Source organism: Balaenoptera physalus, assembly GCF_965194825.1.
Source record: "Balaenoptera physalus genome assembly, chromosome: 11".
NCBI lineage: Eukaryota > Metazoa > Chordata > Mammalia > Artiodactyla > Balaenopteridae > Balaenoptera > Balaenoptera physalus.
The window spans coordinates 32,010,482-32,027,396 of NC_138896.1; the positions used below are offsets into that span (position 1 = coordinate 32,010,482).

General features: G+C 56.8%; 1 protein-coding gene and 1 long non-coding RNA gene across 3 annotated transcripts; one reads left to right on the forward strand and one right to left on the reverse strand.

Moving 5' to 3' along the window:
• Nucleotides 1-2,300: 2,300 nt before the first annotated feature.
• On the reverse strand, nucleotides 2,301-8,649 carry LOC309638505. Its single transcript, XR_014251182.1, has 3 exons — nucleotides 8,341-8,649; nucleotides 6,648-6,763; nucleotides 2,301-5,148 (listed from the first exon to the last, which is right to left on the reverse strand). It is a non-coding gene; the product is annotated as an uncharacterized lncRNA (long non-coding RNA).
• Nucleotides 5,079-13,450, forward strand: LOC309638504 (uncharacterized protein). 2 transcript variants are annotated; one of them, XM_082414567.1, is made up of 4 exons: nucleotides 5,079-5,139; nucleotides 6,543-6,679; nucleotides 6,968-7,169; nucleotides 9,192-13,450. In XM_082414567.1, exons 1-4 carry the CDS (start codon nucleotides 5,124-5,126, stop codon nucleotides 9,245-9,247), a joined length of 411 nt encoding a protein of 136 aa, XP_082270693.1. In that variant the 5' UTR covers nucleotides 5,079-5,123; the 3' UTR covers nucleotides 9,248-13,450. The 2 variants fall into 2 exon arrangements, with proteins under 2 accessions (XP_082270693.1, XP_082270694.1); XM_082414568.1 differs by lacking the exon at nucleotides 6,968-7,169 and adding an exon at nucleotides 8,712-8,846.
• The last annotated feature ends 3,465 nt before the right edge of the window (nucleotides 13,451-16,915 follow it).

A 16,915-nucleotide genomic window follows, 5' to 3' on the forward strand; every position in this document is an offset into this window, starting at 1 on the left:
CGCTTGTCTGTCTGCGTGTATGTGTGTGTGGAGTGTGTGAGCCTGTGTGAGTTGTCCTGGCTGTTGACTGGCACCACCCTTTGCCATTAGTAACCCCATCACTCACGGGGGCCAGGTCACCAGAGACTTGGAAGAGGCCCCACCCGACTTACCTTGCCTAACAGCCACACCAGGTGGCCCCCTTTGCCCTCCTGCCTCTCTACCTGCCTGCAGGGTCCTCATTCACCACGCACCCCCTCAAGTTGCTGACCAGGCAGCTGGGCAGGATCCCCTCCTCAGTCTTTTATTTCTGCCCACAGCATCCCTGCCACTGGCGCCACCCCCTGGTTCCCTCCTCACCTCATCACTTCCCCTGCCACCCCCTCTTCATCCGTTCAGACTCAGTGTAGACATGGACTCTTCCTCTAGGAAGCCCTCCCCGATCCTCCTCTGTGCTCTCAGACTGTAGGACCTAAGAGGGCACGGCCTACATGGGATTTATTATAGTGTTTTCAGAGGCTAAAACCTAATAGATCTTTTTAAATGAATGAGACCATAACTTCTGTGGGCTTCATATTTCTTATCTGTAAAATGAAAATAATACTATTTGACACAAGGGTTCTGAATAGGGAAGTAGATGATGAATATGAATTTCCTGTCACTGTGCTGGACAAATCACAGATGCTCCAGAAACAGCTCTCATGTCCCTGCCCTTTAATGTTTATGGATACACGTTCTTTTCTGTTTAAATCCTTTCTGTTAAAAATATTGTACATTTTTGGAGTCCTTTGGCCCCAGAGCACAACTGGCTTCTTGTAGCTCAGGTCTCTATTGGAAGGTCACCTCCTCACGGGGACATTCTTTGATGACCCCATCTAAACTGCCCCACCCATCCAACACTCTCCACTCCAGTGGTTGTCTCATCATGACCTGAACTTGATTCGTTTGTAACTTGTTGATCTGTCACTCCCTCCCTAGAATGTGAGAACCACAGGGGCAGAGACCTAGGCTGACTTTTCCATTCCTGGAGCCCCCAGTGCCCAGAGCCATGCCTGGCACACCGCGGCGATCCCGGAGTTTCCGAGGCTGAGGCTGTGAAGTCTCTAGGGGACAAATGCCAGTGTGTGTGTGTTGTGTGTGTGTTTGGGATAGAGGATGGTGGGGTAGCTCTCCGCCCCTCATCATACGTCCCAGGGAGGCGGGCTGGGGGAGACTCCTGTGCTCCCCGCACATGCTCCTGGAGGGAGATCGGGAGCCATGGTCCCTCCAGGGCTGCCCGGGGGTGTACGGGAGGGGGCGGCACCTTCTTTGCCTGGTGACTCCTGAGTCCATCTGCCAGCAAGGAGGGACTGGGCTGCTTCTGCTGTTCCCCCACTTTGGAGGGACCCTCCCTGCTGCCCTAAGCTGGGACCCCAGGCCCAGGCCTGCCTCTTACTGGTGCCATTTTCTTCCCTGTGTGGCATTTGCTCCTCTCCTCTCCTCACTCTTGCCTTCCTGTCACCAGAGCCTGACAGGCCCCCTCCCACCTGCATTCTCCGTCATCACCAAATCCTCAAACGTCCAGCTTTAGGGGTGCTGTGAGGGTCCCTGTGTCTCCTGCAGTGGGGAATGCTACCCCATTGGGGCTTCCTGGTGCTCAGCCCCCACCCTGCCACTCTGGCCCTTGACCTGGGCATGGTGGGAGGGATTCCAGAGAAAGGCTGCCAGAGGCTCCCGCCTGTACCTGCTGCCCTTCCTGCTGGGGAAGGGCACTCAGTCCCCACTTGTCCCCCTCTCCTCCCAGCTGAGGGGGCCCAGCGCCAGACAAGCCTACTTGGCTTCTGGCTCAGGTAGGCATGGAGGGTTTGCACGGACCCAGCTTTGGACCCAGGCCCTTGGCCAGCCTCAGTGGCATTACCCGGTGTGGCAAGGACGCCCCCTACCAGCTCTGGCCCCCCACCCCATGACCCCTCAGCCCTGCTCCCTACACCGGGGTGGCCCACAGTCACTGTCTCATCCGCAGAGCTGTCAGCACCCCCGGTTCTAGAGCTCCCAGCCCTGGAAGGGCCCCAGAATGTTTGCATAGGGGATTTCAGGGTTCAGAGGTTTGTGAAGTGGGCTCTGTGGAGTGCCCTGGAGCCAATCGGCATGCACGTGTGTGTGTGTGTGCGCGTGTGCGCACGCACGTGTATGATGGACTAAATACTGGGGCTCTGGGGCTCCACTCCTATTGTGACCATAGAACCCCAAACTTTTTCTGTTACTAGTGGAGACTCCACATAAGTTACTATTTAAGTAAAAGGATCCATTATTTTTAAAAAAGGAAGGTTTGAAAATCATGAAACCTAGACAAAACTCATTTTATGTGTGGGGAAACTGAGGCCCAGGGAGCAAATGGCTTCTCAAGGTCACAGTGGGATCAGTGACAGAGCTGGTACCATACCAGGCTGCCTGGCTCACAGGCTGACCAGGCCGAAACGTCCCTCTCAAGAGGTGGCAGGTGAGGGCGGAATGCCAGGAAGGCCTCATCCAGAGACGCGGGTTAAGGTCACAGCCTCCCCACCCCACGGGCCCCCTGTGAAGTGCCTGGGAGAACAGTTGCATTGGAAAGTTCCCTCAGTTCTTAACTGGAGGCTTGAGGTTTGGGAGTGGAAAGGGGCGGGATGAGGGAGGAAGAGTGGAGTGGGGGTGGGGGACGGGGGTTCATCCTCTGGGTCACTCATACCCCATCCCCCAATTAAAACACCAAATGCCCTCCTGTCATTTTGAGACCGCTTCTCCATTCCCCCGTGGTCAGTCTGACAGTTCTCCACAGGAGGAAGATGAAGGCTGCTCACAGGCACCCCCTGCCACAGCGCCTGTCCCATTGGAAGCAGACCCCCACCCCAAGCACCTGACTTCCAGGCAGAGGGACTTGGTGGCAGGCATACAGAGGGCTGGGTGGCACTGAGGTGATGACTTCTGGGGTGGGAAGGCTGTGAAGAAGGGGGGTGGGATTTCTATCTCAGGAGTCCTGTAGCCATCCCCCTACTGGCAACAGCAGGAATGGCACAGTAGGGGGCTCTGTGGCACCCCCTGTGTCTCCTGCCAGTGTCCAGATGGGCACCTGGGAAAATGCCACTGAATGAATAGTTGTGTCCATCCTCCACCAGCCTCTCCTCAATCACCAGTCTCCGCCCGCCCCCTCCAACACCCCTGTCCTTTAGAGACTACAAGGACTGAGTTATTCTTAGTAGGTTTCATTCATTGAAGCGCGACAAACGGTGTCCTGGGAGGAATGCCTGGGCGCAGCTGAGAGCCAGAGGGGTGGGATGGGGTGCAAAGGCCCCATCTGAGGGGACAATCCAATGCCTTCAAGGAGCTCCAGACTGAGGGGAGACAGAGCCCCACCCTCAGGGAGCTCCCTATGATGGAAGATACTACCTCCACCCCCCATTCCCCTAGCCCTCAGTGAGATCCCAGTCTAAGGGAGAGATCCAATATCCTGCTTTCAAGGAACCTCTAGTCTCATGGCAGAAAATAACATGTCACCCCCGCTGGAAAAGATTTGGTGCCTACCCAAGGCAGAGATTGATATTCAAGATGAAAAAAGTGGCTGCCAGAGGGGTTTCCAGAAGCACATGCAACCACCACTGCCACCACATGTAGGGAGCATAAAGAGGGGCTCGGAGGGGCACTCATCTTGGCACGCTTACTGAGAAACATGCAAAAACTACAAAGGTGCAATAGTGCAGACTGAGATCCTAGAAAATGAGGAAAAGGGTAAAGGCACAGGCCAGGTGGGCTGGTCTAAATCAAGGTCTCAAACTCAAATGCCTTTGGGGACCTAGTCTGGCTACACTGGCCTTTGCCAATGGGGAGGGCAGCCCACATTGTCCGTAGAATATAAAAACCACATACTCACTGAAGGTCAAAAAAACCTCACTAAAGATTAAACTTGGCCCAAGGCCATCTGTTTGCAACCCCCTGGGCATCAGGAAAAAATTCCTGATAGTGGAGAGGTTCGAGCCTGGTTTGGATAAAGAAGCTGACAGCCAAGTTGCTCCCCTCAAGTGCTGGCCACCAGGCTTGGCTTCTGTGTCTTCAGGGCCTCCTCCCACCCTTCCTGGGATGGAAGACTTGAGCCACACTTCACCAGCTCCCTTGTGGCCAACAGGCCACAGCTGGTCGGCTGCCAGCACTCCCGTCTGCGGCGGGGGTATCACCTTTCTTCGCAGGAATGTAATTCCCCAGTCAGGGGAAGGAGCCTGTCCGGCTCCTTAAATGAGCTGATCTGGAAGTTCTGGCTGGGTGGTCTTCCCTGAGAGCCTTTACTTTTCTGAGGCTTCCGTGCAAAATGGGATACTATTGCCCGGGTGCCCTACCCACCCCCGCCCGGGACAGTTAACTTTCCAATCGGCCTCAGTGACCATGTCTACGAGAGGGTCCTGCCCCCTCCCCACTCTCCCAGTCCCTTCCTGCGGAGATCTCAAAGACTCTAGGCTTACGGGAGGGGAGGGGCCGGCTTCCCCACTTCAGGCCTAGGGACAGGTCTCCAAGTCCTCCCCTCCCCCCACCCCAGGTGGGGGGTCTCACAGCTCTGTCTTGGGACCAACGGGGCAGTCCCGGAGGGCGGCAGGAAGCAGCGGGAGGAACCGACGCGCGCGCTACTGGGGACAGGGGACGGGGGACGGGTTCCGGGACCCGGGAGGGGCGGCCTAATTACGGCGCGTGGTCCCCGTGCTGCCGAGCGCCGCGCAGGAGAGCGGCGGTGGGTAATTAGAGCGCACTAGCCGTGCCCCTGCAATCCTGTAATTTCTCCGCGCGCTCCGGGTGTGTTGTAGGAGGTGAAGCGATGCGGGCTCGGCTCTGAGTCAGACTTTCGGAAGCCCGGGTAGGGACGCAGGGGACGAAAGAGGCCGCGGAGAAGCGACTCCTGCCGCGGGAGGCGCCGGCGCCTTCTCCTGGCAAGGAGTCACCCGTCCCGTGGCTACTCGCAGTACTTCCCCACTTCCGCGGACAGAGCGGGGCGGGGCCTGGGGCGGGGCAGCGAGGGGGCTTGGCCCGGGCCTCCTCCCGCCTCCAGGGGGCGCTCTTCAGTCCTGCGGCTCTTCCCCAGGCTTCGAGTCCGGTGCCCTGCACCCAGCCATGTGGCTGGCTCCCCGCGCGCAGGTGGACCGAAAGAGATGCAGATGCAACGCGGTAACAGACCTAGGGCAGTGAGAGAAAAAAACACTCAGAGACATCAGAAGGAAGTGGGGGCGCTTGTTCTAGCTGAGCCCTGAAATCAATTCTGGGGGAGCAGGGAGGAGCGAGCGGGGGGCCGAGGCTGGGAGGGGAGTTTATTTATTAGCCAGATTAGCCAGCATTAATGGGGGAGCGGTGGTGGTCGGCGGCGGCGGGGACATAGCTGGCATAGCTGGCATAGCGGCGGGGCCTCCCGCGGCGCGGGGCTCAGGCGGCTTCAAAGGGGCTTAAAGAGGCCCGTGGTGGCACTGCCACGGCCCCGCGGGGGAGGGCGTGGGCGCGGGCGGCGGGGGAGAAGGCGGCCATTGTGCACCGAGGGATTAGGGATCTGGCCTGGAAGGAATTTTAAACTGCTGCGAGCCGGCGCCCCAGGACTCCCCTCCTGCCCCTACACTGCTCCAGGAGCAGGAGCAAGCTCAGATGTTTACCTGCATTTCCGTGTCTGGGGGGGTCCTCCCGCCCTCGGATTGGAGGCATCTAGGGTTGTCAGATTTGGCAAGTAACGATGCAGGACGTCCAGTTAAATTTGAATTTCAAATAAACAATGAATACTTTTTTTTTTTTTAGTATAAGTATACTCCATGTGTTGTATGGGATATACTTATACTAAAATATTATTCGTTGTTTATCTGAAATTCAGATTTAACTGGACGGCTTGTATTTGCTTTTCCAGCAGCCCTAGAGTCACCGAAATGTCTAATCTGTGTCTGCAACAGATTGGGGGCTCCCTAAAAATTCAGTGGGGCTGTGTGTCTCCACCCTCAGACTGTAGGTTTCCTGAAGCCCAATGCTGTGTTTCACCCTTCAGAATGGAGCTCTGATGGTAGAGTACACGTCTCCATCAGAATAGGAGCTTCCTGAGGACGGAGCTCAATTTCAGATTGGAGCTTTGAGGTCAATGTCTGTGTCTTCATCACACTGGAGGTTCCTGAGTGCCGGGGGTGGGGGGTGGGGGTGTCTGTGTGCTTCCTTGAGGGCAAGTCTGTCTCCTTTCCTCCTCCAAGCAGGTGGCGGCCCCTCCCCCTATTGGTGTAGTTTCCTGTCTACAGGGGGCGCTAGGGGCCCAGAGGACTGACCTACAGATGGATGGGTCCTGTTTCTTGGCAGTCAGGGCTGCAGGTTCTCTAGGGTTGATGGACCTGGGGACTTGGGAGGTGGGGTCCCCATCCTGTGTGGCTCTTGACCTAGGCCTGGCCCCTGTCCGGGAGTTGAGGCCAGGCCTGCTTTGGCAGAAGCCGTGGCCAGCATGTGGGAGAATCTCCGAGTCTGGTTACCGACAGTTTTTGGCAGGAAGGGATAGTGTGGCCCTCGGTGCAGAATGGCCCTACCCACCTCCTCTCTCCCCATAACCATTGCAGCCAAGCCTCCGTCCTCTATCAACCTCACAAACCCCATTGCCCAGCCTTTGCCTGTGCTGTTCTCTGTGCCTCTCTTCCTGTCCTTGAGGACAGCTGAAGTCTCACCACATCTCCTGGATGTTCTGGCCTTCAGCAGGGTAGGTATGGCCAAATAGGCTGCTTGTGCCTGGGGGTCTTGTGATGAAAAGAGACATCCATGCACTCCTTCCTTCCTCACCAACCTGGGCCACAGGGGCCAGAGAGGGGACAAAGGTGGGGGTGGGGAGAGATGGGAAGGTGGGGGGAGTGTAGTTGGAGGGGAAGCGAGGGGAAGCAAAAGGAAGTCTTGGCCACCATCTCCTCCCCCCCCACTGTAGCCCCTTCCCAAATCCCCTGTTCCACCCCCCCGCCCTCCCCCGCCCCAGCCTCTGAACTCTTTTCCCTAGAAGCTGAGGGAAGCCGGGGAGAAGCCCTTTCCCACGATCACAGCCTCAGCAACCCCACCCCCTGCTCCTTCGGCCACAGCCACCTCAGCCTCTGCAGAGCACAGGCCTGGCCTGCTCCATCCCTACACGGCCCCCTCCTTGAGCCAGGACGCCTGCTTCCTCGAGTGGCATCACCCCACTCCTCAGGCCGCCCAGTCATCAGGTCAGCAATTAGCTACCGCATGAGGCCACCGAACGTCACAGCCCCTCCCCCAAGGCCAGCCGGCGGCCGGAGTGCTGGGGGGTGCCCCCCCACACTTTGTAGTCAGTGCCAAGTCCTGGCAGGGCCTTTCCCCCCAGCCTACTGAGCGCTGGGGTATTGAGCTCTTCATCTGGGGACCCTGTGCTCCTGGGGGCGGGAGAAGCCTCGCTGCTCCCTCCTCCCTCCATGTCACCCCATCCCATTGGGTTAGGACACTCCCACTGCCTGGGTGGGGCAATGCCAGCTCAAGGGCACCTCAGCCCCGAGCGGAGCAGAGCGAGCGGGTCTGGGCCTGAGATTCAGGTGTCTCTGTCCCCAGTCATAGGCAGTTTTCACCAGGCTCTCACCTGGGGCCTGGGAATCTGTGCACTGAGGATGGTGGCAGTGACCTGGTAAGGGGGGAGCAATGGGGCGGCCCTCTGCAGAGACCCAAACGTGCAGGGGGCAGCCTCTTCCTGAATGCCCACGGGGGGCTCACACACCTGCACCTGGGCACACTCACAGATCCAACCTGGGCAGTGTGTGTCCCGCTGCAGCCATGCGCTCAGGTGTCCCTGGCAGGCAAACCCACCTGGAGGTATACCACATGCCCAGACGACCCCTCCTGCGGCGTGCACACAAACCCACCGACATGCTCACAGGCAACAAGCTTACCACCACACCAAAACCAAAACCAGGACACGACAGAGGAGCCCAGCCCAGGAGGGTGGGATGAGAGACCACGCCCCCCTCCCCCATCCCACCCCATGGGCTCGGTGTCTTCCTGGGGAAGGGTGGGAAGGGTGTGTGGTGGGCAGGTGGGCAAGTGGGAGCAGCTGTGGTCTGACTCTGGAGGTGGGGCAGGGTATGGATGTCCAGAGAGAATAAAAAAGTTCCAACAAATTTAAAGAAAGGTGTGGAATCTTAGGCAGATCATCACTCCTTAGGGCCTCAGGGATTGCATCTGTGAAACGGGGATATTAAGGACACCATTTAAACTTGGTTGGGAAGTTTAACGGAGGTAACTGGCTCAGAGCAGGTGCCCAGCCCACATAACTATTGAGGAGACCCTCCCTATGTCCCGTCTCTGGGTGGTGGATTTGCCCACAAGAGCTGCCCTGAGGAGAGAAGCAGCTCTCATCCGGGGCCTTACCTGAGCATGTGCTCACCGCTGGTTTTCTCCACTTCCTGGCGTCCAGCCCTGGCCAGGCGCTGGGGCTAATAGGGTGTTGCTCCGGATTGGCCTGGGGGCAGGGCCTGGGAGGGGCTGTCTGGCTGCCCCGCCCCTACCTGACTGGCCCAACAGGTAGCTGAGTGCTGGCTTCCAGCCCTGGGAGGGGGTGAGTCAGTCAGCACCGCCCCATTCAGGCAAATGGGGCGCAGGGGACGGGAGCTTGGGTGGAGGGGCCTTCTAGGAACGTTCCTGGAAGAGGACCTGGGAACCACGCTGCTGCCTGGAGCCACCGCCTCAGCCTACTAGTCTGTACCCAGCTCTGCAAACACCCTTGTCCTTGCTTCTCACAGCGAGCCCTCCGCCCTCTGGATTCATGGGGCCGCCCCAGCTGGGAGCAGGGAGCCAGGCCTGAGGCCCTCATGCTGCCTTGCCACCCTTCTCAGCCCTTCAGGAAGGCTGTCCAAGCCACGGACACAGGGCCACAGGTACACACATGCTCTTGTACACATGTCCGCAGCCACATAAGCACAACCAGAGACGTGTTCCCACAAGCACACGGACACACATACTCTTACTGCTCCCTCACACTTATACACACCCACATAAACACCCAATTTCACGCACACACTCAGGTACACGACGCACAAACTTGCAGAGTCATAATCGCTGTTGTTGGTTGAATTGTGTCCGTCAAAAGATATGTTGACATCTTTGTCCCCAGTACCCATGAATGTGACTTTAGTTGGAAACAGGGTCTTTGTAGATGCAATCAAGATGAGATCTAACTGGATTAGGGTGGGCCCCTAATCTAATGACTGGTGTCCTTTTAGGAGAGAGATTTGTAGACAAAGAGATACGGAGACACACAGGAAAGAATGTCACGTGATGACAGAGGCAGAGCTTGGAGTGATGCAGCCACAAGCCAAGGAGCGCCAAGGATTGCCTGCAACCACCAGCAGCTGGGAGAGAGGCGTGGAACAGACTCTTCCTAGAGCCTCCGGAAGGAACCAGCCCTGCTGACACCTTGATTTGGCACCTCTGGCCTCCAGAACTGTGAGAGAATAAGCTTCTGTTGTTTTAAGCCACCAGGTCTATGGTATAGTTTGTTATGGCTGCCCTAGGAAATGAATACAATCATGCGTGCACACGCACACACACACACACACACTCTCACACACTCACAGTGGCTCTAGGCGCAGGAATGAGGTTGGTGGAGTCCCTTTTAGGGGTTGCTCTGTCTCTGTCCTCCTTCCCCTGTGACTAGTTCAGTGGACACAAAAAGGCTCACGGCACCAGGCAGGAGCTCAATAATTTTTCATCTCTCCTTCCCTCCCTGGAGTTCTTAACGAGGCATCCCCCTCAAAATCTGTTCTCAAGAATGGGTAGCCATGGTTATGTGCACCAAAAGACGTGTCTAAGAAGGCTGCGGTTGCTTTAATGCTATTAATTAAAAATTGGAAACAACCAAATGTCCATCAACAGCAGAACAGATAAATCAATTGTGGCATAACCATTCAATGGAAGGCTACTCAGCTACGAAAAAGGAAGAACTAGTGTTGCAGAAACAATGTGGATAACCCTCACAGACCTCATGTCCAATAAACTGGGTCAGACACAAAGAGTGCATGCTCTAGGAGTCCGTTTGCATGAGGTTCAAGAACAGGCCAAGCCAATCTGTGGTGAAACAAGTCAGAATAGTGGTCACTTCTCTCCTGGGGGGGATGGTATTGACTGGCACAGGCTTGAGGGAGCCTCCTGGGGGGCTGAAATACTCTGTGCTGGATCTGGGTGGGGGTGACATGGGCGTACAAACATGAACAAATTCACCAAGCTGTACCCCTAAGATTTGTGCAATTTGATGCACAAATCTTACACCTCAATAAAAAAAAAGTCAATTAAGAAAACTGGGTCCCCGGGAAGTCAATGACCAGAAGCCACTGGATAGTATCTTCTGGGGTGGGTGGCTGCAGAGCCTGCCTTGTCCCCATGCTGCACTGGTGTCCTTGGACCTGGAACCCCTTTTGTGGCTGACGTTCCAGGATATTTGTCGACTGTAAACTTTGAGCCGGGGGCTGCCTGGGGAGGCCCTGGTGTGTCTCAGCAGCTCTGGGTGGGAATGGGTGTGCAGAGGATTCCCACTGCAACCTGTTTTCCCAATTTAAGACCAAATGTTGTAATTTCTTTCACAAAAAGCCCACACTGAAGTAGAGCTACCTTTTTATGCAGCTTTTGCTATCTGCCAGGCACATACTAAGTATCTCTGAGGGAGGTGGCAGTGTTGCCATTTCACAGGCAAGAAAACTGAGGCTATGAGATGTTGAGTAAATTCCCAAAGTCACACAGGAAGCTCAATGGAGGGGATTTGGCATGATAGATCCATCATACTGGGGCTCCCTGTGGGCAAGGCTATGTCTCCTGGTCAGTGTGGGCTCTGGGGTCTCTACGCAGGAGGGGTTTAGGGGAGGATCTTGTCTTGAACCTGACTCATAGCACAGGCGCTGCTTTCCTGGCCACTGCTGCCCCTCACCGTGGCTCTGACTGCTCTGCCTAGCTCAGGGCTCTGCCCATAGGTGTGCCATAGTTTGGGACCATGGATCTGGGGGGTGAGGGAAGAAGCGGGGGAGGGCGTGGATCAGAAGGACCTGTTCCTTTAGCGATTGTGCTGGAATCAGCTCTAGAGGTTCCCACCCCTTCCACTGCTTCCTGGCCTGGCCCACTGGGTGGGAGTCAGGACCACCCAGCTAAGCCATGCCAGAGCCATGCTGAATGGAGAGCTGGACCCTGCCTCTTGCCAGGAGAACCAGCTGGGAGAGGGGCTTCCTTTAAGGATGTATAGAAGGGCAGTGTGCAGGGTGGCCCTCAGCACGGCCCAGGACCAGGTGCTTCTCACCCACCCAGGCCTTGCCAGCAGGAGCTGGGTCATATGATGGTGACGAGGAGGCAGGTGTAATAGGAGCTGACATCCTCCTCGGCCTGCCCTGTGACTATATTAAGTTCTGTGCCTGGTCTCCCCTCTACCCTATCCCCAGGACTTTCCCTCCTCCCCCAGGGGATCCTGCAGTGCAGACCAAGGAGTCCTTCCTCCCCTCCATCCCATCGTCCTAGGAAAGGGGCAGGAGCTTAATGAGGTCATAGCCAGTGAGTGGGTAAGTGGAGGCGGTAAATTTAGGCCTTGGTGCTAATGAGCTGTAGTGGGGAGCAGCTTGGGGGGAGGCTGCCTGTTCCTAAGGCCTTAGCACCCCTCACACTCAGTCATCCCTCCACTGCCCCCCTCCCCCACCACATCACCCAGGACTCACAAGGGCACACACAGAACACGCTCAGCAGCCTCTGAGACACGGTTTTCACTCTTCCAGGCCAACCACGCGTAGGTACCCTTGCACGTTTGTACCCCTGGGAGCCCATTACCACCCTTATAATCCCGTTCAGGCGCTCACGTTTGCATGCCCAACCATGCATGCTTGCAGCCCCATGACCTCACATGCACACCACCTACCCCCGTTCACCATTTCTCCGAAGCCCCCAGAAGCAGAGGAGCCCTGGGGCTGCAGAGGGGTCGGGGAATGCAGTCTGGAGGATGCAGGGCATTTGCACCCCCTGCCTAGACCTAAAGGCTCAGTCTCTTTCTCCCCCCACCCACAGTGGGACTCACCACCCCTGGGGTAAGAGGCCAGAAGCCCCAGGAAGCCCTGCCTTCTACCCAGGGTGAGGGCAGAGGGCAGGGCAGGGTTTATTAATAAACTCGCTCCTGACTGGGAAGGCCTGTACAGAAGGCCCAACCTCAAGCCAATCACAGCAGAACTTTCCAGGAATGTCACCCCCAAGCAAGCCTTCCTCTGACTCCAGGATTATTTCCCACCCCTGACTTCATCCTCTTGGTGTGTGGGGCTCCCGCCAGGCTGCCCTGGCTCTGCCCCACAGGCCCGCTGTCACCTGGCAGCTGACATCTGCCTTGGCTGCCGCCCAGAGGTCACAGCATGTGGGTGATGGGACTGGGATTAGAACCGCTTCCTCTGTAACCCAGTCCTGCTATTCCCTGCTCCCCCAAACCGAGGACCCCTGAGCCCTCTGTGTTGGGAGCGCAGGAGGGCCTCTGCCTCGCTACCCACTCACGGCATCATGATGCTGCCCTGGCCCCCCACTCCAAGTGGGGAGGGGCCCTGAAGGCAGAGACCCTGGCCTAGCTTCCTGGCCTTGTGACCTTGGGCAGGCAGAATGTGACTTGTCTGTGGCTCATTGTCATCATTTATAAAAGGAAGATAAAAATGCCCTCCCAAAATTAGCTGTGAGGATGAGGAATGTGTGATGGCTGGTGTAAAACTATAAAGGGCTGTACAAGAGTGTAAAGGAAATGGATTTTATGTCTTTGCCTCTATCACTAATTCTATTCCCATCTCCATCACCACCACCACCATCACCAACACCTCCATCTCCTTCCCACTGTCACTTCCTCTATCACAAAATCACTGCCATCATCCTGAGCATCACCACACTGCTCTCCTCGCCGATCCTTCCATCACAGCCACCGCGTTATCACCACTCCATCGCTCCAAGAACACGTGTTCGGTACCTACTGTGTTCAAAACCTTTTGGAAATCAGTTCTGCCCAGGGTCCCACACGTTGGGAATGGTCTATGTCTCTCACTTCCTTTAAGCCCTGAAACACAACCCATCTCTGCCAGGAACCTTTCCTTAATCTACCCTGCATTACTCAGATTACTTCTGTACACTGTGGCTCAGCTTCACCCGTCCCCTCCCTGGTTGCTGTGTGTGTGTGTGTGTGTGTGTGTCTGTGTCTGTGTACTCACACCCACACTGTTTAAACTGCTTTCTAAAGGCCGCCTCCACCCAGATATCCTACACAGAGCATGGTGGCTCTGGGTCCCACTCCTGGCTCTGACACTTTCTAGCTGTGGGACCTGGGACAAGCCAGGTCTCTTTGTCTTCCCAACTGTAAATTGGATTTAATAATACCATGTCTCATAGAGTTGTGGTGAGGTGTCCCTGAGTTGTTGTATATACAGCACTTAGAGCAGAAGCAGGCACACAGCAAGTGTTCAATAAACACTAGCTATTGCTGTTGCTGTTATTATTAGTCCTTCCTCCTGCCAATGCTTGACACAGGCTTTGTGCTGTCAATGAAAATGAATATATTACTGGGTACACTCTGACTTTGCAATATGAATATCTTGGGAGGGAAGGAAGAGCCGAAACTTTCTGAGAACTGTCTCCCTACCTGCTTCCAGAAGGTGCCTGAGATCTCTGGGTAAGGGGTGTGTGGTGGGTTGGGAAGGACCATGAGGGGAAGTTGGAACCAGGCAGAGTTGAGTTTGCATCCTGACTTCATCAGTGATGCAACTATGGGCAAGTTGTCACTTATCCACCTCAAGCCTTAGTTTTCTCATCTGTAAAGTGGATCACCATGCTGGTCACTGTGAGACTATCATCTCTGTCTGTCTTGAGCACAGGCGCCACAGATAGTTCTGGATGGGACTCAGGGCCAGTATACCCTTGGGGCTCAACCTTCCCATGCAGACAATGGACAATCCTAGCAGAGCCTGCTTCCCTGAGTAGGTCGGCGAACATGCTGAGTGATAATGGGAAGTGTTCAGAAAAGTTAAACACCCTGGGAAAATTCCAGGGACAGTCTTAATAATGATTGGCTCGAGTGAGATCTAGCTTGGCCTGACCTGAAAAAACACATTGTGGTCTGATCTGGGTTCCTGGAGCAGGGTGGGGGCCAAAGGGGAGGAGGGCCAAGGGGTCCCTCACCGCAAGCTTGGGAAGGCCACTCTGTGCTCAGACTCCCACGTGCACCGTGGTGTGGTCCATGGGGGGCGGTAGGGGAAGGGCAGCTGGGACATGGCGGGAGGGGGTGGGCCTGGGAGGCCTGCAGCCTTTTCTGGGGTCCCTGGTATATTGATATCCACACAGCTGCAGCCACCTGAGGATTGCCCCCGCCCTGGCCATGAACCCCCAGGGAATAAACAGGGACAGCAGCCGGCTGATTGGTGTGTACTCCTGGTCCCTACAATGTAAACTCCCAGGACATATTTATGTTCTGTGGGCCTGGCCCCAGTCCCCTGCCCAGCTCAGAGGGGTCACGCCACGCCAGACATCACACGTACGGGATAGCTGGATGTCTCCACAAGGTGGGAGAGGGGCTGGGAAAACCAGGGGGCGCAGTGGGGGACAGGGACCAAAGACAGCTGGAGCTGGGTGGCCAGAGGGAGAGTTGCAGAGGGGGAAGGGCGAGCAAGCGCTATCACGGAGTCAGGCAGAGTCCTGTTCCTAGAACTGCAGGTCAGAATCCTAGCATAGCCCTGGCCTGGCTGGTGACCTAGGTCACTCTGTGGTCTTCCAGGGCCAGTCTTGGCCCCGGACTCCAGGGTCATGGAGCCTAAGGCTCTGCCCAACCCACAACTGGCCTGAGAATGGGACCGCTACGCCTTTCTTTGGTTCACCTTTTCCCTACCCTCTGCCGGGCACTGTGCCAAATCTCTTGTGCGTTATCTCACTTAAGCCTTACCACCTGCCGGGGGGGCAGGAGCTACTGCTGCCCTCACGACCCTGTGGAGGGTCATAGGGGTGAGTAAGTGACCTGAGGTGATGAAGCCTGGAAGTGTCCAGGCTGGGGTTGGAACCTGGATCTGTGACCAGAGTATCTCTGCTCTTAAGAGCCATGTGTGGCAGGCTACTGCCCTTGAGGGCAAAGTGATGCCAGAGTCACATAGAATCCAGGGCTCTCGAGTCCTGGGTCAACTTTCTTCCCACTGGACCAGAAACAGGGTGGTGAGGAGACACAGCCCTTCCCTCAGGGGGCCCCCGTCTGAGGGGAGACCCGGCCCTGTCCTCGGGGGGCCCCTGTCTGAGGGGAGACGCGGCCCCGTCCTCGGGGAGCCCCGGTCTGAGGGGAGACGCGGCCCCGTCCTCGGGGGGCCCCGGTCTGAGGGGAGACACGGCCCTGTCCTCAGGGAGCCCCAGTTGGAAGGGAAGCCCCTGACCTTGGGAAATTACTGACTGGCCACTGCACTGGGGAGGCAGGTGGAGCCAGAGGGCTTCATACAGCTGTAGTCAGCGTGGGAAAGCTTCCTGAGGGAGGGGGCTGGCAGCCCCTTTAGGAAGGAGGAGTTGGGCAAGTGATGGGCAGTTTTTGGTGGCCCTGGAGACCAGAGCTGCATTCCCACACTGCCCTGATTAGGAAACAAGCCTCATCTCTGCTCCCTGCACTTCCCCGCTTCCCTGGGTAGCACTACCATCCAGGCCCTGCCCTGCCCGCCTGGGAGGGGCAGGAGGAACACAGCCATGTGACAAGCGTTCAGCTGGGAACTGTGCCTGTCTCAGGAATGACACCCAGGGAAGGCTATTTTAATCTGGGAAGTTGCCTGTTCCTCCTGCCCACCCAAAATAACCAGGCTCCCAAAGGAACCTGCAACATCGTGGGCTGCCACCAGCCTAACGGAGCACTCCAGCCCCTGCACCTCCGCTGTGGCCAGCCTCCCTCCTCAGTTGGAGCCCTCGCCTGCTGGGGCTGTATCTCCTCCCTCAGACTGGGGGCTTCCTCAGGGCAGAAGCTCTGTCATCAGACTAGGAGCTCCTGGAGTGCAAATGTTGTAGCTCCCCATTCAGACTGCAAGCGCCTCAGAACATCCAGGCCCTGGAGCCTGCTTCCCTGGGGAATTTGGGGGTGGGTGGGTTCTAGGAAGGCTTTTTCTCCTGAGCTGTGTTAGGGAGAACGCCCCTGTGATGGAGAAACCAGATTTCCTTCCCCCATTGGCCACAAGTACTCCTGGCCGGTGGGCTCACTTGGGGCCTAGGCCATGCGTGGCAGATCCAGGCTTCCCTGCTGCTGGCCACATGGCATCCTGACAGGAGCGCTCACATGTCTCAGCACCAGCCAGCCACCTGCTGCCTCCTGCCTCCCAGAATAGGAAAGCGCTGGCCTTCTCCCGTTACGCGCTGCGTGCCCCACTGCCCTTGTCCTCGCAATGGGGCTCTCGCTTCTCCCTGTGCTCTTCCGTGGTGGATGTTGAGGGGTGGATCCCGCAGCCCTGCCTGTTCTCAAAGCTGAGTGACTGGATATGGCCAAAGCAGGGGTTGCTCTGTTCCTGAGCTGGGTACCAAATGGGGAGGGTGTCCACTAACTTCAGGGCTCCTTGTAAGGAACCGGTGTCCATTGGTCCTATTAAGAGTACCCCCCCAGGGGCCTCCCTGGTGGCACAGTGGTTAGGAATCTGCCTGCCGGTGTGGGGGACACGGGTTCGAGCCCTGGTCCGGGAGGATCCCACATGCCGTGGAGCAACTAAGCCCGTGCACCACAACTACCGAGCCTGTGCTCTAGAGCCCGTGAGCCACAACTACTGAGACCGCGTGCCACAACTACTGAAGCCCGTGCCCCTAGAGCCCATGCTCCGCAACAAGAGAAGCCACCGCAATGAGAAGCCCACGCGCCCCAAGAAAGAGTAGCCCCCGCTCGCCACAGCTAGAGGAAGCCCGTGCGCAGCAACGAAGACCCAATGTGACCAAAAACAAATAATAAAACAAAATAAATAAA